Source organism: Oreochromis aureus, linkage group 3 (genome assembly GCF_013358895.1).
Source record: "Oreochromis aureus strain Israel breed Guangdong linkage group 3, ZZ_aureus, whole genome shotgun sequence".
Taxonomy (NCBI): Eukaryota; Metazoa; Chordata; class Actinopteri; order Cichliformes; family Cichlidae; genus Oreochromis; species Oreochromis aureus.
In genome coordinates this window covers 85,431,304-85,450,703 of record NC_052944.1, presented here as the reverse complement: position 1 = coordinate 85,450,703, position 19,400 = coordinate 85,431,304, and the positions used below count along the sequence as shown (strand labels likewise).

At 40.3% G+C, this 19,400-nt stretch overlaps 1 protein-coding gene and 1 long non-coding RNA gene across 2 annotated transcripts; both read right to left on the bottom strand.

Moving 5' to 3' along the window:
- Positions 1-8,314: 8,314 nt before the first annotated feature.
- LOC120438299 (zinc finger protein 70-like) lies at positions 8,315-8,971 on the bottom strand (the record flags this gene model as incomplete). The annotated part of the gene is made up of 1 exon (XM_039608706.1): positions 8,315-8,971. A coding segment is annotated over one exon (657 nt), but the record flags the coding sequence as incomplete, so codon positions are not given.
- A 36-nt stretch (positions 8,972-9,007) lies between these two features.
- Positions 9,008-18,954, bottom strand: LOC120437738. Its single transcript, XR_005611374.1, has 3 exons — positions 18,726-18,954; positions 11,368-11,495; positions 9,008-9,040 (listed from the first exon to the last, which is right to left on the bottom strand). It is a non-coding gene; the product is annotated as an uncharacterized LOC120437738 (long non-coding RNA).
- Between the last annotated feature and the right edge of the window lie 446 nt (positions 18,955-19,400).

Sequence of the window (19,400 nt, the reverse complement as noted above, 5' to 3'; positions counted from 1 at the left end):
CAAGTACTAACGTGAACGTCATTTTGGTGTTAGTCAATAAACCTTTGTTAAACCCTTTACTCTGCCTCTGCCTTGGGTTTCCTGCACGTGGGTTTGATTTTTGGTTCTCAGCCTCTGGCCGTTTTGTGACAATAATAATTAAGACCAGGTAAGTACATTTTTTTCCAGATGTATTTTTAACTCTGTTACACTAGGATGTAGCACTGCAAAGAAGAAGAGTAAAACAATGAAGAAAAAACCATTGTGTTTAGCTTTGATAAATTAAAATGTACCGTTACACTCAGAGGATCAATATGAAATCAAAATATATGCAAATTTTGCATGAAGCACATGACTGATAGTTGTTCTGTCCTGAGCTTTTGTTTCCTATAGCACCCACTTGGTAATTGCAAATGTTCGACGGAGGAATATCACCAAAAGTGGGAAAGGTAAGCCCCAATGGGGGTAATAACACCATAAATGTCACTTATGGTCAAATTCCTAAAATTTGAGACTAAGTATAAAATTCTCAAAAATTTAGAGACTGAGAGGAGTTCTAGATAAACATAATTTGTCAAACCCCACAGGGTGGAGGGTTTGAATCTATAATATTTTGAAATAACACCCAATAAAATGTTGACCATGTTGATTATGTTTATTCTAGTGTGCAGAGATTTGCTAATCTGACCAGGGAATGTAATAAACAGGAATGTCAGAACAGTAAGCGCTAAAGTCAACTTTGACAGTCCAGACTAGGATGACGTTGGACATCCTCAGGATGGGAAAAAGGGTTGGTGTGACCAAGGTGTGGTTCGGCTTGTTGTATGTATATTTCAAATTGATACAGCTCTGGATGGGCCAGTTACCAGGGCATGGAAGAATGACAGACTTTATTAAATGAGGAAAAGGAATTTTCTGGGATCTTCATCCTCTGCGTGAGTGGTTGACTAAAGCATGCATTAAAATAAACGCTTGATAATTGGCCATATTTACAGCTGTATTGACTTGTTGTTGACGCGGTCTATCTCATGTTAAAGGACTCTAAGTGAAAGATTGAAAACAGTGACTGTTAAGGGAAAATCCCAAACAGAAGTCTGCCAAGGTAAACAGAAACACAGTGAGACAAAATACTTGATCACATGTACATGGGTGAAGTCTCAAGTGAGAGTCACACAGTGTACTTCTTTATTCGTGCATTTATAGTCACTGGTGCCCATACAACAGTGAATACGTCTATTCATAGGAAGAGGAATGTTAGTGCGTAGGGAGTGAAGATAAGAGTGGTTGAGGTGTATGTGTGTGTGTTGTGGGATACAGAAGGATGTGGCCCCTCTTCTTGTTAGGGAGCGTCAGATAAGAGTGTCCAGCTCTCCTCTTCCTGGCAGGAGTGAAATAATAACAGCTTGTTCAGCTGTGAGAAAGAATTTATAAAACAGTCTTGTAGTGGACAACAGTCTAAGTCATCAAAAGGTCAACATACAGTATTCTATCATATGCGAACTTATATCATTAAAAGCTTATACTGACTACTAAGTACAATTTTCCATTGACAGTGACACTAAGAGAAGAATATGCAGTGCCACACTATCAGATGCCAGTGAAGGTTGGGCTCAGTGATGAATCAGGTGAGCTGGATTCATGGCTGAATCAAGACATAAATTCTCCTGCTGTGGTCAGTGAGGGGAAAACAGAGTTGCAAATGTGAACTTCATATTAACACACAGGTTTTGTTTCTAGGCAGGTCTGCGGATGCAGGCTCTGGGCGGAGCCAGGAGTTCAACAGATCTAACATGATAATTAAACTGATTTCATTCCCTAACACAGGGCAGCAGGGCTAGAGCAACAATACTCGAGAGGAGAATTTCTGATGTTTTCTGAGATATGATGTCGCTAACCTTTTCCTTTAATTTCTTGCTCCGGTGAATTGACACATGGCAGTGTGTCAAAAAGGGGGAAGTCGAGTTTTAACATGAAACAATGGTTTCAATGACCTTATTTGTGTGTTTAATAATTTAGGTATGGTAAAACTTAAGATTATGACCCAGAGGTTCCCAGACTTTTTCGTGAGAACCAGTGAGAAGCATAAATCATCATTTTCACGTTTAAGCATTAATGATTGAAATGAACTGAATAGCGTTTAAAATGCCAGTGTTCATGAGAAGCTGAGTATCACACTGGAGAGGAAACCGTGGGACGGCAGGCTGAATGAAACATATGCTTTTGTGAAAAGGAGGGAAAATGTTAGAATTGAAAATGGTTCATTTGTTTTTGATTTCTTTTACTTAAACAAGCGGTTATAATCATTTTCATACACACATTGCAAATAAGAGTTGACACTCAGTCTTCTGAAGGTCATAAGCAGAGGGGTAAATGCACACATGCTTACACATGTAGATATGATTAGAATAAGTCCCTGGATCAGAGAGTCCTGAACATGATATTCTAAACCAAATTTGAATCACTGGAAGAACAATGGATAACAACATTAGATTATTAAGGCTAGGGAGAGAGGTGTTTTGGTTTTCTGCCTTACAGAAGAAGGAACAGACACCAGACGAGGTCACTGAGATACAAGGACCCTTCGCAGCAGAGACAGACACAGAGACTGCCAAGACAGCAACTGGGGTCAAGTGTCATGCCGTTTGGGCTCCGTCCAGTCACCTCAAGAGGATGGATCCCATAAGCACACTAATAACCATGAAGGGGTTGGCGGAAATCCAGGAACACCAGATCAAGGAGGTTCGAAAAAGAGCAGAAAATCACCCGACTGGAAGAAATTGGTAGCTGCAGCAATAAAATAAAGGTTAAAAGCTCCTTGGACAGAGGTTCTAGTCTGAGTACGTGGGAAAGGTACAAGGTAGCACCAAGATGAGGTTGGGGAAAACTGTAGCACCAAAATAAAGCTGTGGGAGAACTGGAGAGTGATGGGAGTGTCATCTGTAACTACTGTTGTTGTTGTAAATATAGTCTTTCTTGGATCTGAATTGCCCAAACACAGAGGTCATCCCACATAAGGTCCATCCGTTAAAGGGGACAAAGGGCCATAGGGGTAAGAAGAAATGGACCTCGCAAAACTGGATTATAAGGTGTAAGTGATCTCTTTAAAAAGAGATCAAAGGGGGAATTGTGAGATTATTATACTATCTTATGCCACGTTATACCCCTAATTAAAGACTGTGAAATTATTATGTAGTTTTAGTTTGCATTGTTCTCCTGTCATGTTTTTAGTTTAGAATCTGATGAGCAATATTTTAATTTATTTTTTGATTTGTTGCTTTTCTGTTTTCTACCTGAGGGATTGCCACCTTAACGTGGTTAGGGGGTTTGCGTGCCTTAGTGACCATAAAAGCTAGACCAGCAGAAGCTTAGTTTTCAGGTGGGACACCCAAGTTGGTCAGGTCATAAGGTGGAGGCCTGATAAAGTGTAATCCAATTACATGACAAAAACAGTTCTCCAGAGTAGGGGTGTCACGATTAGTTGACTAGTCACTATTACGTTGACTATCAAAGTCGTCAATGACTAATTCAATAGTCGGCACGTGATTTGAAGCTTTGTAAGATCTTTAAAGATGCAGGAATAAGTAGTAGGATTTAAGAGTGTAATATTGGACTGAACGGAAAATAGTTACTCATATTTTGTGTTTTAAATACGTAACGCCGGTACATGTATTCCATTACTCCCCAACACTGCCCCTAATCCAGAGCACCCCACCCAACCCCCACACTGTTCTTGCTTCCATTGCCACCAGGTGCCCCCTTTACATTTCTGTCTGCCCCCTCATATATGCCTGTCTACAACCGGCCCAGGTACTGTCACTGGGTTCATATTAAAGGAGTGTTCACAAGAAATCATCAGCATCAAACTGTGACAACAAAAAATGTTCATTAAAGCAACCAAGAACTGCATAAGTTTGATGTGAATCTTTAGTAATGGATGGGGGAAGCTCTGTGACAATTTTATCAACAAATAAGGATTTCATCGTCTTCTGGATGCGATACCTTGGCCTCCAGTAACACTATGAGGAATCTTACAGTCATTTTGACCAGGACTTGTCTTTCAATGGAAATATTAAGCAAATGTTTAAGCCTGCTTTCTTCCATTTCTGCAATATATTTAAAATGAGAAATATCCTGTCTGGGAAGGATGCAATGGCTGTTTTTTTTTTTTTTATCCATGTGTGGATGCACCTGCCCACCTCCCAAATTGTACCCAATAGGATTTCCGGCTCTTTTTAGAGAACCGACTCTTTCGGCTCCAAACCGGCTCTTCAGGTTGTTTTGTTGCTTTAATTCATTTATTACTAACAGCACTATAAAATTATGGAGAAAAGAAATTACTAATGTAAAAAAAGTGGTTTTATTTATACATGTTTATATATAAATATGTGCGGTGGCCCATAGAGACAAAGTACGTACAAACTCCAAAACACATTTCTAGCGTTAACTGAAATTCCAAAACAGAGCTACCTAGATCACTTAAATTACACAATTGAAAGTATATGTGTATTGTTTGTGTATTTATACACAAGCACTCATATATATTCAAATAATTTTAAAAAAATGTTCATTTACCTGTTACTACCACACACTAAATCCAGTCGTTGGTACTTGCTGGCTTGTGTAGCCACTAGGTAACAAAAGCTCAACACTGCGCCGAGCATCCTGGAGCACTTCTGTTGTCTTTTGTTCGTGTTTTAGAGTTTGTACATGCTTCAGAGTTCATAACTGTTTTGAAGTTTGTACGTGTTTTGTCTCTAGGGGCCACTGTAAATATACTTTTATTTATTCACTCCACATAAAATGTAATAAATAAATAAATACAAAAACCAACTTTTCACATTTCAATTTTTAACTATTTAAATTTTCATCTTTTTCCTTTTAAACAAATTTAAAGTGAAACAACACAAAACACTGCAAACCACAACACAATTAAATATAAATTAAAATATGAAAAAGAAGATGCACATTCTCTGTCATATGGGCCTGCATGAATAAACTTTCTGAATCCTTTATCATCTGCAACTAAAAATAGTTGTGGATGATAACTATACCTTTCTAATGTGACGTTGTTGTTCCTGGCTCTTTTCTCTGTCTCTCCCTCCCACTCTGTTCCTGTGCTACTGTGAGTGTAACTACCGCCCCTCCCCCCTCTTCCCAGTGCAAAGCACAAGGCTTGCATGCGGAGTGAAGCGGAAAAAATGTGCGAGAGAGAGGGTGAGAGGAAAAAAAAACAAAAAGCAAAAAACCCCCCACGGCTCGTGATAAGGAGCCGGCACGCGTCGTTCATGTCAAAGATCAGGCTCTAAGAGCCATTTCGTTCGTGACCGACACATCACTAGTACCCAAACTCTGTACCTCCCTCCATCCAACCACACACTTCTTTGGGTTTGCCATCAGCCCTGCCTGCCTCATGGACTCCAGGACTGTGACCAACCACTGCACATGATCCACCGAGGTATCACTATGAATGACAACACCATCCAGGTAAGGAACAGCATATGCAGTGTGAGGACGCAGCTAGCGCTCCACGAGGTGCTGGAAAATGGTCGGGCTTCAACCAAGGCAAACAGAAGTGTGAGGAATTGATACGAACCATACAGAGTAGAGAAGGACGTTTTTGTCTGTGGACTCTGCACACAAGGGAATCTGCCAGTGGGCGTTGGTTAAATGTAGCATAATAAAAAAAACAAGCAGTGCTTATACAGTCCGGGTCAACACGGGGCATGGGATAAGCATCAAACCATGAGACCTTGTTCACTTGTGACAATCACCACAGAACCGTATAAAACCCTGCGCTCACTTCTTAATTACCTGGAAGCACTTTAAAGACAACCGGTCCCTCTCAACAGCCAGACAGGCTGCGTTTCAAAGTGCTGCTCCGTGAGAGTCGTGCAGACGAGCAGGGGGGAGAACACATCTTCAAACCACTGCTGCAATGCAGGAACATCACCACCACCACAGCACATTTTTGAGAAAAATCGAATATTTTTGTCCTTGAAGATCATTTCAGAGTTTTTAATGAGCTGCAGGAACCCTGTTCAGTGTGAGTGGAGAACAGCCAAGTCTCCTCCTCTGATAAACCTCCACATGTACCACTGAAAACTGTTAAATTACTTTGAATCTGAAATCATGGCTCAAACTACTTGTTGTGAGACCATTTCTTTATTTTTCACACCAAACTGTTTAATAAGACAAACTTTACACAGAGTTCATGAAATATAACTAACACTTTAACATTATCAGGATTTTCATAATGCAAACTTCAAATTAACAAGAAAACAGCTCCAGAACATGTGGATCAAAATAAATTCATTAAAAAACAACATGTGGACTTCAAGAATACAGTAAATACACTAAAGTAAAAGGAGGAGCCAAAAATAGAGGTTTAATAGAATTTGAAACAACTAAAAGTAGTCACCTGTGATCTTTAAAATGGTCTTGATGTGTGCTGCTGTTTTTAACTTTTAACACTTCTTTAAAATGAATACTTTAAAAAAAAAGAAGTTAATTTTGGAAAACTAAGAAAGTTCAAATGAAAGAAATTGACTGTTAAGTCTAATTGTTGAATGTTGTCATTGTGGTTCTTAAATTTGAGAGTCTTAGTTCAATCTATAGGATCAAGACATTCCTTTGTCTCTGACCACCTCTCCAGCTACTCTGTGCTGGGGGAGGTTTTATTGTAGACACATCTGTTGTGAAGATTCTGTTTGTTGTTTGGTAAGCTTCCTGCCCTTTGTATGGCTTCACTGTGTTGTGCATGGTGAACCAATACAGGAATTGAACCATATATTGGGTTTGGGGGAGATTTCCATTTTATGACTAAGGATGTTGTTAGAAACAGTTGGAAGTCACGCACAAAGAGAGACACACATTCTCACACACTCACTCAGACACACACACATTCTCACATGCATACACACACACACAAACACACACACAAGTTCTTGCACATGCATATGGGTGCTTACACATACACACTAATAGTGCCTTGTCTTAGAACCATTGGGGGGTTTTACGGTGGGAGGTGCTTGTGTTGTGTTGTACTGTGTAAACTGTAACTGTCATGTCCATAAAAAGGCTATGAGGACAGCTGCTCTTTGAAGGATTTAGGCTTCAAGAGCTGGTTCTTGACCAAAGCTTCCCTCGTTAGAAACGGATGAAGATGATCTCTTATGTTTTGCATTCTTCATGAGGAATAAGTCTCTAAACTAGCGGGGCATGTGGAAACACAGACCCAACATTGATATATATCCATATCTGTAATTTTGATACAATATCAGTTTGGTAAAAAAGATATTTCTATAACTTTAATAATACAGTAACAAGTACAACTACTAAACACTACTGCGTCCTAAGGGAACAAAGAATAAAATGTAACAGGGATAACATTTTAGAGAATTAAAATCCCTCAAAGGAAAAAACATAAACTTGATATGCATATCTATACATGCAGGTTCCTGAATGTAACATTCAGGATTATTCACTGCAGCTCCAGAAATCAGAGCTACCTCATCAGATCCAAGTGTGACATCAGCTGACACTCTTTACAGGAGATTCCATGTGAACTCTGTGGAGCCTGATCTCCAAGGTTTTTAAGTCCGACCCTGAAACCAGAAGAGGATCTTTCTCTCTCTTCAGATTCAGTGTGATCCAGTGATTTCAGTCCTGCATGATCAGGCTGATGTTTGCACAGAGCAGATAATGAAGTGAATGTTTTTGCACAGCTGTACACCTTAATTCCTGAGTGGGTAACTAGATGCTTCTGTAAGTTGCTACTTTGAGAAAAGGCTTTACCACACAACTCACAGATGTAAGGTTTAAATCCACTGTGGATGAGTTGGTGTTTTTTTAAACCTCCAGCCTGGGTAAAAGACTTTCCACACAAGTCACAGCTGTAAGGTTTAAATCCACTGTGGATGAGTTGGTGTGTTTTTAAGTCTCCAGCCTGGGAAAAAGACTTTCCACACAACTCACAGCTGTATGCTTTAACTCCACTGTGGATGAGTTGGTGTCTTTTTAAGCTGTGAGCCAAGGAAAAAAACTTTCCACACAAGTCACAGCTGTAAGGTTTAACTCCACTGTGGATGATTTGGTGTGTTTTTAAGTGTCCAGCCTGGGAAAAACACTTTCCACACAACTCACAGCTGTATGCTTTAACTCCACTGTGGATGAGTTGGTGATTTTTTAAGCTGTGAGCCAGGGTAAAAGACTTTCCACACAAGTCACAGCTGTAACGTTTAACTCCACTGTGGATGAGTTGGTGTGTTTTTAAGTTTCCAGCCCAGGCAAAAGACTTTCCACACAGGTCACAGCTGTACGGTTTAAATCCACTGTGGATGAGTTGGTGTTTTTTTAAGTCTCCAGCCTGGGTAAAAGACTTTCCACACAAGTCACAGCTGTACGGTTTAACTCCACTGTGGATGAGTTGGTGTTTTTTTAAGTCTCCAGCCTGGGTAAAAGACTTTCCACACAAGTCACAGCTGTAAGGTTTAACTCCACTGTGGATGAGTTGGTGTGTTTTTAAGCCTCCAGTATGCGTAAAAGACTTTCCACACAAGTCACAGCTGTACGCTTTAAATCCACTGTGGATGAGTTGGTGTTTTTTTAAGTCTCCAGCCTGGGTAAAAGACTTTCCACACAAGTCACAGCTGTAAGGTTTAACTCCACTGTGGATGAGTTGGTGTGATTTTAAGGTTTGAGGCAGGGTAAAAGACTTTCCACACAAGTCACAGCTGTAAGGTTTAACTCCACTGTGGATGAGTTGGTGTGTTTTTAAGTGTCCAGCCAGGGTAAAAGACTTTCCACACAAGTCACAGCTGTAAGGTTTAACTCCACTGTGGATGAGTTGGTGTGTTTTTAAGTTCTGAGCCTGGGTAAAAGACTTTCCACACAAGTCACAGCTGTAAGGTTTAACTCCACTGTGGATGAGTTGGTGTCTTTTTAAGCCGCCAGCCTGGACAAAAGACTTTCCACACTCAACACAGCTGTATGTTTTCTCTCCCTTTCTTCTGTGAGGTTTGTCGGCCTCCTGAAAGCGCTGACTTCTCACTCCATGTTGGTCCTGCAGTGACAGACATACAAACAGAGGCAGTGAGTGAAATGCAGTCGTGGAACAAACAGAAACTCTCTCCATCAGTGGAATCAAACATGTCAAAAAACACATTGTAGGTGTGTTACCATCACCTTCTAGAGAAATTATCACATTTCAATGATGTGGTACAATGAGAGTTGTAATGAAAAATACATATTGAAGAAATATTGATCAGCTGAGAAAATCTTTTACTTAGGGCTGGGCAATATATCGAGTTTTTTTTTAAAATATAGATATATTTTCATAGGAGACATAAGACGTGACAATATCGTTTATATCGATATAGTATATGTTACGTTATAATTATACTTGTGGAGCCGCAGGTTTGCCTCTCTTTCGTCCACTTTTGTCTCTACGCAACGTTACTCGGCCTCGCCTCTCCTTCATTTAACACAACTCCTCCTCCCCCTTAGCTTCACCTGCAGGCAATGACAAGATGAACGTGGCAAATCTCCGTTAGCAAGTTGCTGCGGATCGCCCCGTGCGTGGCACTGGACGACGTCAACATGTTGGCGAGCTAACCGCGCTAACTAGCTAACAACGCTAACGACATGCAGCCCACAGGGGCTACACGGCCTAAAATCCTTTCATTTTCTCAAAAATCGACAGTGCTCCTTATGTATGAATTCTGGTTGTGCTTACTGACCGCGAACCGATTTTGCGTGGTACACGGCGCTCAGCAATCTGTCAAAAAATGTTTTAATACGACTTTGCTAAGCTACGGGGCTGCACCACTTGATGGATTGTCGGAGCATTACGGCTACCGTAGTCTGGTGCCTCGCGGAGTGATACGTACTGTGCTTCAACGTAATATTAGGGCTGCTCAATTAATCGAATTTTAATCACGATTACGATCTGGGCTTTCAACAATCATTAAAATGACTGAGCCGATTATTAGCCCCTCCTCGTGCTTTTACTCTCGCGCTGCTCGTGTGGGAAATCGGCGCACCTCTCTGCATTTCGAACACGTGTCACAACAATTAAGAGCAGCGGTCTCCAAGCTTTTTTGCGCCACGGACCGGTTTATGCCCGACAGTATTTTCATGGACCGGCCTTTAAGGTGTTGCGGATAAATACAACAAAATAAAACTAGTACAGGTACCGAAAAAAAGAAAATTTATTCATAACACACGTGAAAAGACCAAGGGAAACCGAGTAAACGATAAAAACGATAACAAAATAACGCTGAAAACCGATAAAAACCCTGAAAACTATACATTTCACACCTGAGCTTCAACTCTCGCGGCCCGGTACCAAACGACTCATGAACCGGTACCGGTCCGAGGCCCGGGGGTTGGGGACCGAGGGAAGCTCGGAAAGCTAAGCAGAAGTTATTTGGAGAGGAGAGTGACTGCTGTTGGTTGAAAAGAGAGGTAAAAAAAAAACTTCAGTGGTGTGGAAACATTATTGGTTCGCAGAGTCAGACGTGGATCAAGTAGACATAGTGTGTAAACTTTGCTAGAGTGTCGTAGCTGCACCACAGAGCAACACTGCAAAGTTCACTAAACATAGATGTTTACATTTTTCATTTATTTTTTATATTGCAAACATTTGCACTGTTATCAGTATTTGCACACTATTTTATGACAATCTTTAAAGTCATTATTCAATACATTGTTATTGTTAAATAAATATCGTCAAATAATCGAGATCTCAATTTCAGTGAAAATAATCGTGATTATCATTTTTGCCATAATCGAGCAGCCCTACGTAATATTACCGTGCTGTAATGCGTATAAGGGCCATAAATGGCACCTGTTAAGAGACGTGGTTACAAAGAGGATTTCAAACTCCAGGCTGTCAGTCAAGCAGTAGAACTTGGGAATAGAGCAGCTGTGAAATCTGTCTCTTTGTTATTATACTCAGCGTCTGTTAGTTTACATTTTGACTGCACAATTGTGAACACTTTGTTATGCACAAAAACAACATTGTTTTCTTTTATTTATGGAGCATGATTATTTCATAAATGCTCATAAAAAAAAAAATCGAGATATATATCGTATATCGCCATCCAGCTAAAAAAATATAGAGATATGAATTTTGGGTCATATCGCCCAGCCCTACTTTTACTCATAAAAAATTGTGAGTTCGACTGATGATATTGTTGTTTCAATGTGTGCTGATAAAAATGATCTTTGTATTTTCTTATAACCTCTGAGTTTTTTGTTTGTGAATGTAAATTGTGTATGTATGGAGGAGCCCAGGATGGAAAAGAAAAAGCTGCTGTTAATAGGTTTTTAAAAACCAACTAGCTGTGCACAGTTTCAATAACAGTGTAACTGTGATATTTGTCTTACCTTTTGTGTTGAAGTCATTGTTTCCTCTGTAGTGGCTGAGCTGAGTCCAAATGGCTGAAATTGTTCATCTGCTGCTCCACCAGACTCTTCTCCTCCTGTAAACAACTGGCAGCTTCCTCTTTTTTGTTCTAGAACATACAGATTTAGAAAAGGGGAACCTCAGCTCTGAGAATAACTCTGTGACCTTTGTACAGCACTACACACACACACACATACGCAAGCTTGTATAAATAATGAACGCAGACAGTGATTAGGTGCAGATATACACTCCATAAAGCACCCCTCCATTAGCCAAACCCATCTATTTTCTGATTGGATAGTTAAATTTGTGATTGACATAACATTGGCCAATCAGATGAAAAGTAGGGTCAAAATTCGTACTTGTAATTTGCAGAGTTTCACACGTATTTTTTGGCTAAGTCCACACACAAATCTTTTTTACGCACACACAAATTCTTTACACAAATAAATCCTGATATAGAAGTACAAAACTGATTAACAAGTACAAAATATTTATGACCACAATTTGAGCCCATAATTGTGGGATATATGGGACCACGAAGCGTGCACCGGACCACGGTTGATATTTGGGGATATCGACGGCGCATTTGGAGTACACTTTGGATTGGGACAGCCGTCGTCGCGTGGCAGTGACGTAATCGCACTCAAAACGCGTACTTCAAGCGTGCAGTCTCTAAATTGGGACACAGCCATAATCTGTGCATGGACAGAAGAAGTGTCAGACAGACTCAGACAATTGACTGATTAACATGTGTTCTATTTTGTGAACGGTTCATAAAAGGCATTCCTGTGAGTATACACTATTGTTTGGCACTTTATGTTAATTAATAGCAGTTACGTATATGCAGTATTACGCAGGCTAATTTATGGTTTTAGGCGGTTATTGGCTGTTAGCATTAGTACTTGTTTATGCAGTTCGTCATGTGATTACTAACATAATTACTGATGTCACGAGAGGGGCCGTGGCCAGGATTTTCGGTTGAGGTGCCGTGTTTCTGGGCCAAACAAAGCGCAAGCAAAAGAGGACCGAAAGCACACGGATAACACCCGCTATGGTTCGTGCTTGCTGTGCGGTCGGTTGTAATGTTAGATCGCACGGCCGGCAAGGGAATAAGGTTGAAAATGGTTTATCTTTTCATTCTTTCCCCACTTGGACGCAACATGAGGCAGCTCATGTATCGGATGTTACCAAAAGAAGGCGTCTAGTCTGGATAGCAGCTGTGAGACGAGCTGATATCCAGTTCTCTTCCATCTCCAAATATGTGTTGGTGTGCTCCAGACATTTTCATTCCAGTAAGTTATAGATATGTTCATATCACTCTTTATCCGGTCTTTAAGTCTGACGTCACTAGCCGTGTCTGGGTTCAAACTCCGCTGCAGGTCCATGAATCACACGATCACTGTGGCATCACTGATAGTTGAAAAACTAACTAAAGTCTTTCATCCGTAATAAAATGATCAGCGTTCTGCTCTAGCATGTGTAACAATTGAGTTTATCATCCAGGCATCCATGAAAACGAAACGGAATTCATGACATTTAACAGAGTTGGAAATTAGCAGGAAGTTAGCTCGCTAGCTTCCATCTAAATACAATATAGCATGTCCTGACTGAGGGATGTTGGAAACAAATTCAAACGTACAGCTCTGCTATCACTTCCAACATTTTGGTCCTCTTTCGCTAGCGCTTTGTTTGGCCCAGAAACATGGTGCCTCAACCAAAAATCCTGGCCACGCCCCCTCTCGTGACATCACGCTCCAAAAGCCCTATTAGGCTAATCGTTGTGTCACTTCAGTATTTCAGACAATCCCTTTCCATCAAGGATTTTTAATTTGTCGCGTTGCTGTACAACGCATTGTACAGCAGTTGTTTTGTTTGTTCTCAATTTTGCCAGCTCTATTAAGTATTAATATGTTTGTACATTCACCAGATAGCTTTTCTTCAACTTCTTTAATTCTCACTCGCTTTTGCAACTTTGTACTTTTGTTTTACTCACAGCAACAATTCCACCTCATTGTCAGCCCATTAAAAAAAACTTGGTGCTTTTCCTTGAGATTTTTGCCGTGACGTTTCAAAGAGCCAGAAAGTAAATAAACGGCAGACAGAAAAAAGACGCTGGATGAATCGAGGAACGTAAGCTTTTACAGCCGTTTCAGTATGGACACGCAACTGTTTGAAAGAAATTGAAAACATTAGTGTGGATGTGGAGCGTTTTCCGATGAAAACGCCGTTTTCAAATCTATCCGGGCTAGTGTGGACGTAGCCACCATTTGACCCTAAAACTGAAGAAGCTTCTCGGATGAGAGCTGAAATGTCTTCAAGCAATTTAAAGAAGTCCAGACACTTTTCTTTCCAAGCTCCATAGACTACGATGACCTGGATGACTGAGAACCTTCACACACATGTTCATTTCCATAGAAAAGACACAGGCAGACTCTGCTTACAGGATGTGATCTGACAACACTAATCAAATATTTGTTCAAGACCGATTGCATTGTTAACCCTTTAAGACCTACCATAGAACCAAGTCTGCCAGAGCTTATATTATATTTTTACATGCTGTAGTGCCATTTTGGGGAGCATTTCAAGTTGCTATACATCAATACAACCATTATAGCCCAAATTTTAATAATATGTATGCATTAAGTGCATAGTAATTACATAAATTGCAAAAAGTGCAATAAACTACAAAAAAAATTGAAAATTGTTTTGTTTTTTTTAACATATATTTCTAGTTAGAGAAATTTAAGAGGCTTATGCCTCAAAACTGTAAATACAAAAAATTTGCACAAAATAGTTTCCAGGAAATTTATTTTGAGTGTCTTCATAGTTTTATTTTTGAAATACACCAATTTTTATATACTGCAGGAAAAACGAAAATAATATTATAATGCAAATTTGCAAAAACCAGCATGTGCATCAAATTAAACTATTTCCAGCAGTGCAATTTGAGTTAAGCATCCCAGAAACTATTCAGAAAGTCATAAAGTCAAACATATTTTTTAAAAACACCAGTTTAGGCTGATGAGGCCCTTAAGGTCAAAAACTACATTTCCGCGAAAATGACGTCACTTCCGGTTTCAGGCAGGTCATGGCGAACATGCGATCGTTCGCGCTGATGTCTGTTTCAACGTGGGAAGTGTTACAAACAGCTGATCGGATCGGCAAAGTGTGTTTCTGGAATATTATGTTTTTGTTGCTGCAAGTGGTTTTTATGCAATTTTTGCAAAGCTATATGTGGAAGTAAACCGTGACCTAGGACAAGCTAAGTACAACTCCTCCAGTTTCATATGCAAAAAAATTTATTGCGCTGGCTTACGTGGTTGCAGTTCTACAGGGATTTAAAAATAGTTACACAAAACGGAGCGTGCCCGCTCCGATCGGCTTTAAAGGGTTAAAGAAAACAAAAATATTAAAATCATGATGAACATTTGGAGTGGTGATTTCTGTAACTTTGTGTATATAATTTGGCATTTCTTACTGATGTAGGCAAAAAATGAATACATGATATAATTTCATTCAGTTTAAAGGTTTATTTGCAAGACGCACAAACAGACACAATAGAAAGTTACAAATGTATTGTGCATGAAAAGGAATTCAGACGTGGTGCAGATGTGTGTCACAAGTTAATCTGGCTATAGGCTATGGCACTTGGCCAGAGGGGGTGCTAGTTGACTCGCATCTAGTGGTGTGCGATACTGCATATTTTGGTATAGACCTGGTACCAAGTAAATACGGGTCAGTACCACCGATATTGATACCAATACTTTTCAATAAATAAGGTGGATGCGCCATTTAATTGCTAAATCTCAATTAATTTTCATGACCTTAAGTCTTTTTGTGATGGTTCCTTTTTTATTATTAAATAGTGAAAACTAGCGGTGCAACGGATCACGGTTGATCCATAACCCGAACCGAGCCCGCTCCACGGTTCAGCACGCACGTGATCCGAAGATTCGAAAAAAAGTATGTGTATGGTAGTCAGTCTGTCAAGTGGTAGTTATGGCCAGCGCTAGTGGTCCAAGTGAGGAGCAGAGGAGTTTGTGGTATTTTTTCAGCCCTTTGCTGCCCAATTCGACCGGGCTAAAGCTATTACAAAAGCTATTGGAGTGTTTAGCTGCAGACATGAGGCCGTACTCCATTGTGCAAAACAAGGGGTTTAAACTAAGATGAAAGTGCTTGAGCCACGCTATGATATCCCATCCACTTCAGTGATAAAATTGTTCCAAGCATGTAAGAGCACAAGTTTAACATTATGGCTGAACTGTCCCAGGCTTCTTCTGTTGCCCAAACTACAAATGGGTGGACCTCCAGGGCAACAGAAAGCTACGTGACCGCTCACTATATCACAGCGGAGTGGTAGATATAAAGCTCTGTACTGTCCTATATTGCACCTTAATTTGTTTTTATATAAGTGCGTGGAATGAGTCTTGAGTTTAATGCTTTTTAATAGGCAAATAAATACCTAAATAAGTAAATGGTGAGTCAGATTTTTTTCTTTTTTTTCTTTTTTTGCTGATCCGAAAATTGATCCGATCCATGACTTAAAACCGTGATCGGATCCGAACAGTGAGATTTTTGATCCGTTGCACCACTAGTGAAAACCCAGGACATAATAAGGACAAAGTGTATAATTAAAAAGAAAATGCTTTATTAGTGTGGCTGGTCTGTAATGCTGCTGCAGGTGAGATGGACTCACCAGCACCACATCTATAATCATACCTCGCCGGCTTAAAACCTGTGCTCTGCTTCTGTTGTTGTCTGTGATGTGTACGGCTGGCAGCGGGAGTGTTGCAGCCCTTGAATGTACTATTACAGCAACTGTGCTTATTGGTAGAGACGGCACGATACCACTTTTTTTTATGTCCGATACCAATACCGATATGATAAATTTGGATATCTGCTGATACCGATATGAATCTGATATAGTGTATTCTATAATCAATAAAACTGATTTTTTTTTTTAATCTTGCTGCAGGAGTAGGAGTAGGTTCAGCCGGATGGTTCCCCGGGCTCAGTCGGACGAAGCGGGTAAGTGGCGGGGTGTTTTCAGAGCCCTGCATGAAAACAAGGACACTAACCCTGGTGGACCAAGCTCAGGTAAGATTTTTTAGGTTGTAAGGATACAGTCATTTGCAGTGTTCGGTAAGTTACTTTAAATTAGTAACTTAGTTACATTACTAGTTACTTTTATGAAATGTAACTCAGTTACTTCAAGTTACTCGTTACTTTCAAAGTAACTAGTTACTACGGAAAGTAACTTTGGTTTTACTCAGAATTCTCTTGTTAATGTGTTGCTTCTGTAACTGGATACCCAGCCAGACTGCCAGTCTTCTAGCTTGCTTACTTGCCACAAGTCCACTGTGCCACCTACCAATAGAAAGGAAAAAATTATGTGCATTTTTCTACGAGAGAAATCCCACGCCTGGACCGTCGTTGACCGCCGCCATGATTCTAGCCTACGTCACAGCGTCATGTGCGCTTTTTACATCCAACACAAAAACTGCAGTCGTGGTGCTTTTGATTAAATAAAACCAGAAAATGTAGAAGATGTAGGTAACACCAGACTCCAGAGGAACTGCATACAGGGCTGGACTGGGACAAAAGATTTGGCCCGGGCATTTTGACTAGAGACATAAAGTCTTTGAATGAAAAGAAACGCTGTTGTGACAGTGATGTACACTGTTCTGATGGTATATATGCATAAATAGATATTTTAAATGAGAATAAGAAAGAAAAGTATTTCTTTGTGCCCCCCTTTCCCTGTTAATACCCTACCTGGCCCCCTGGCAAAACTTTGCTAGGTTCGCCCCTGCACACTTACTAGCTGTCAGCTACATAAAAACAAAGAGCATCCTGGTGTTATTTGTCTCTCAGAAACAGTTCATAACTTCCCTTCAACTCATTCATGTCACCTAAAAGGTAAACCTGTTTCTCCATCACCTGTTCAGCTCTGATGATTCAGTAAGGACATCTCCTGGTTTCATCTTCATGTTTTCCTCTCACCAGATAACCAAACCGATATCATGACCAGCAGCTTTTACAGCTGTGGCTCCAGCAAACATCAGCTGATACTAGAAAGTAATATTAAATAAATTCTAACAACAGGTGATCAAGCTTAAAAGTGCTGCTGTTGTTTAGCGCGACTTCCGCTAGTTTCCTCTTTCTGGGGCAAAGTGGGCGATAAACAAACAAGAAAGAAAAGCCGATCAGCTGGTCATTGATCAGTTTCATGATTGAAGTAGAAACAGGAGAGGGAGGGGAGAGAATGAGCGAAGAAAAGGCAGCTGTGCAGCAAAGACAGAAAAACTCCAGCTTTGTCTTTTTCATTGTAGTTGAAGTCCGGGACAAATTGCGTCCCTTTTCAGCTCAATACGAAACGCATAATATTTTCTCTGAATACGAGACAATTCCCTTTTTAGGGGATGGTTGGCAACTCTAATAATTAACCTTATCAGTAAAATCATAGCACCCACCCACGTGTATAGAAACTCTGTCATGCTAGCTAGTACACAGTACGAAAAAGTCAGCATAACAAAAATAAACTCCACCTAAACTTGGTTTATATCTGACCCAGATAGACTGCAGGTCATAACTTCTTACCTGAAACTGAGTTCACCTGACACTCAGAATCCTCGGGTCTCTCCTCTTGCCTCCCTTTTCTCTCATCCACCTGCTGGCCTCCACCACTTGCTAATATTACTGAATCTGTGGAAGCTCCGCGATAGCCACCACACGAAGTAACGAATAACAAGCCTATCTAAATCCCAGTAACGAGTAACGCGTTCCTGATTTTGTCATAATAACTAGTTACTGTGCTCGTTACCACAATAATGACGTAGTTACTGTAACATGTTACCTAATGATGCGTTAGTCCCAACACTGGTCATGTGATGCATTTATATTCCCCTATGTCATTCATTCCTATTTGGGCTGTATTTACTGATATATGTAATTTCTTAATGTTCTGTTTGTTTTATCAGGGGAGAAGAATGATGTGGATGAGGCCTTGGTCAACATGGTGATAGAAGATTCCCAGCCCTTCACTATTGTGGAGGACCGTGAGTTTAGAAAGCGTGTTAAAGCTTTGAACACTAACTATGTTTTCCCCACAAGGCAGGTGTGCATCTTAAAATATGAAGCATGTTTCCATTTTGCCCATATTTCCATATTAAGAGCTGCACTTTCTTTTGTTTAGGATTTGAAAGCTATGGTGGTCCAAAGATACAAAGAGTCCAAACAAACAGAAAAACTGACTGTGGCAAAGACTTCTGCAGTTAGTTTGACATCTGATATGTGGACCTCCATTAACACAGAGGCTTACCTTGCTGTCACCTACCATTTCATCGATTCTAACACTGCATTGCATTCTGCAGTGTTAGGAGCCTCATCTTTAGCAGCTTCTTCATCAGAAGCTTTTCAGCCTGTGACTCAAGGTATATGAGCACATTTTGATTTATTATGAGGCGATCGTGGCTCAAGAGTTGGCAGTTCGTCTTGTAATCTGAAGGTTGCTGGTTCGAGCCCTGGCTTGGATAGTCTCGGTCGTTGTGTCCTTGGGCAAGAAACTTCACCCGTTGCCTACTGGTGGTGGTCAGAGGGAGGGTCTGGTGGCGCCAGTGTCTGGCAGCCTCGCCTCTGTCAGTGCGCCCCAGGCCATTTTTTTTTCCATTTTATTGTATTTAGTTACTTTCATTCGGTTTTTCTTGCAACCGCTGCTTCACCTGTGCCCTGTGAAAAGCAGGGGAGATTCTCTCAAAAAAGAGGAACCGTCTTAAACATACCTACTATTTAGAGTTTAGTTATTGATGTCATGAAAAAAGTAATTTATATATTCAACTTGAAGCTCCACACACTAGTTTGTGTCATTATCCAGATGTACATAAGCACGATTACACAGTTTTACAATCATTCCAAAACTCTGTCCTGAAAGTTTCCACTTTCTTTTTTGTATCAGACATACTGAGACAATATTCGGGATAAATAACCATGAAAACAGCTCCAGAGAAAATAC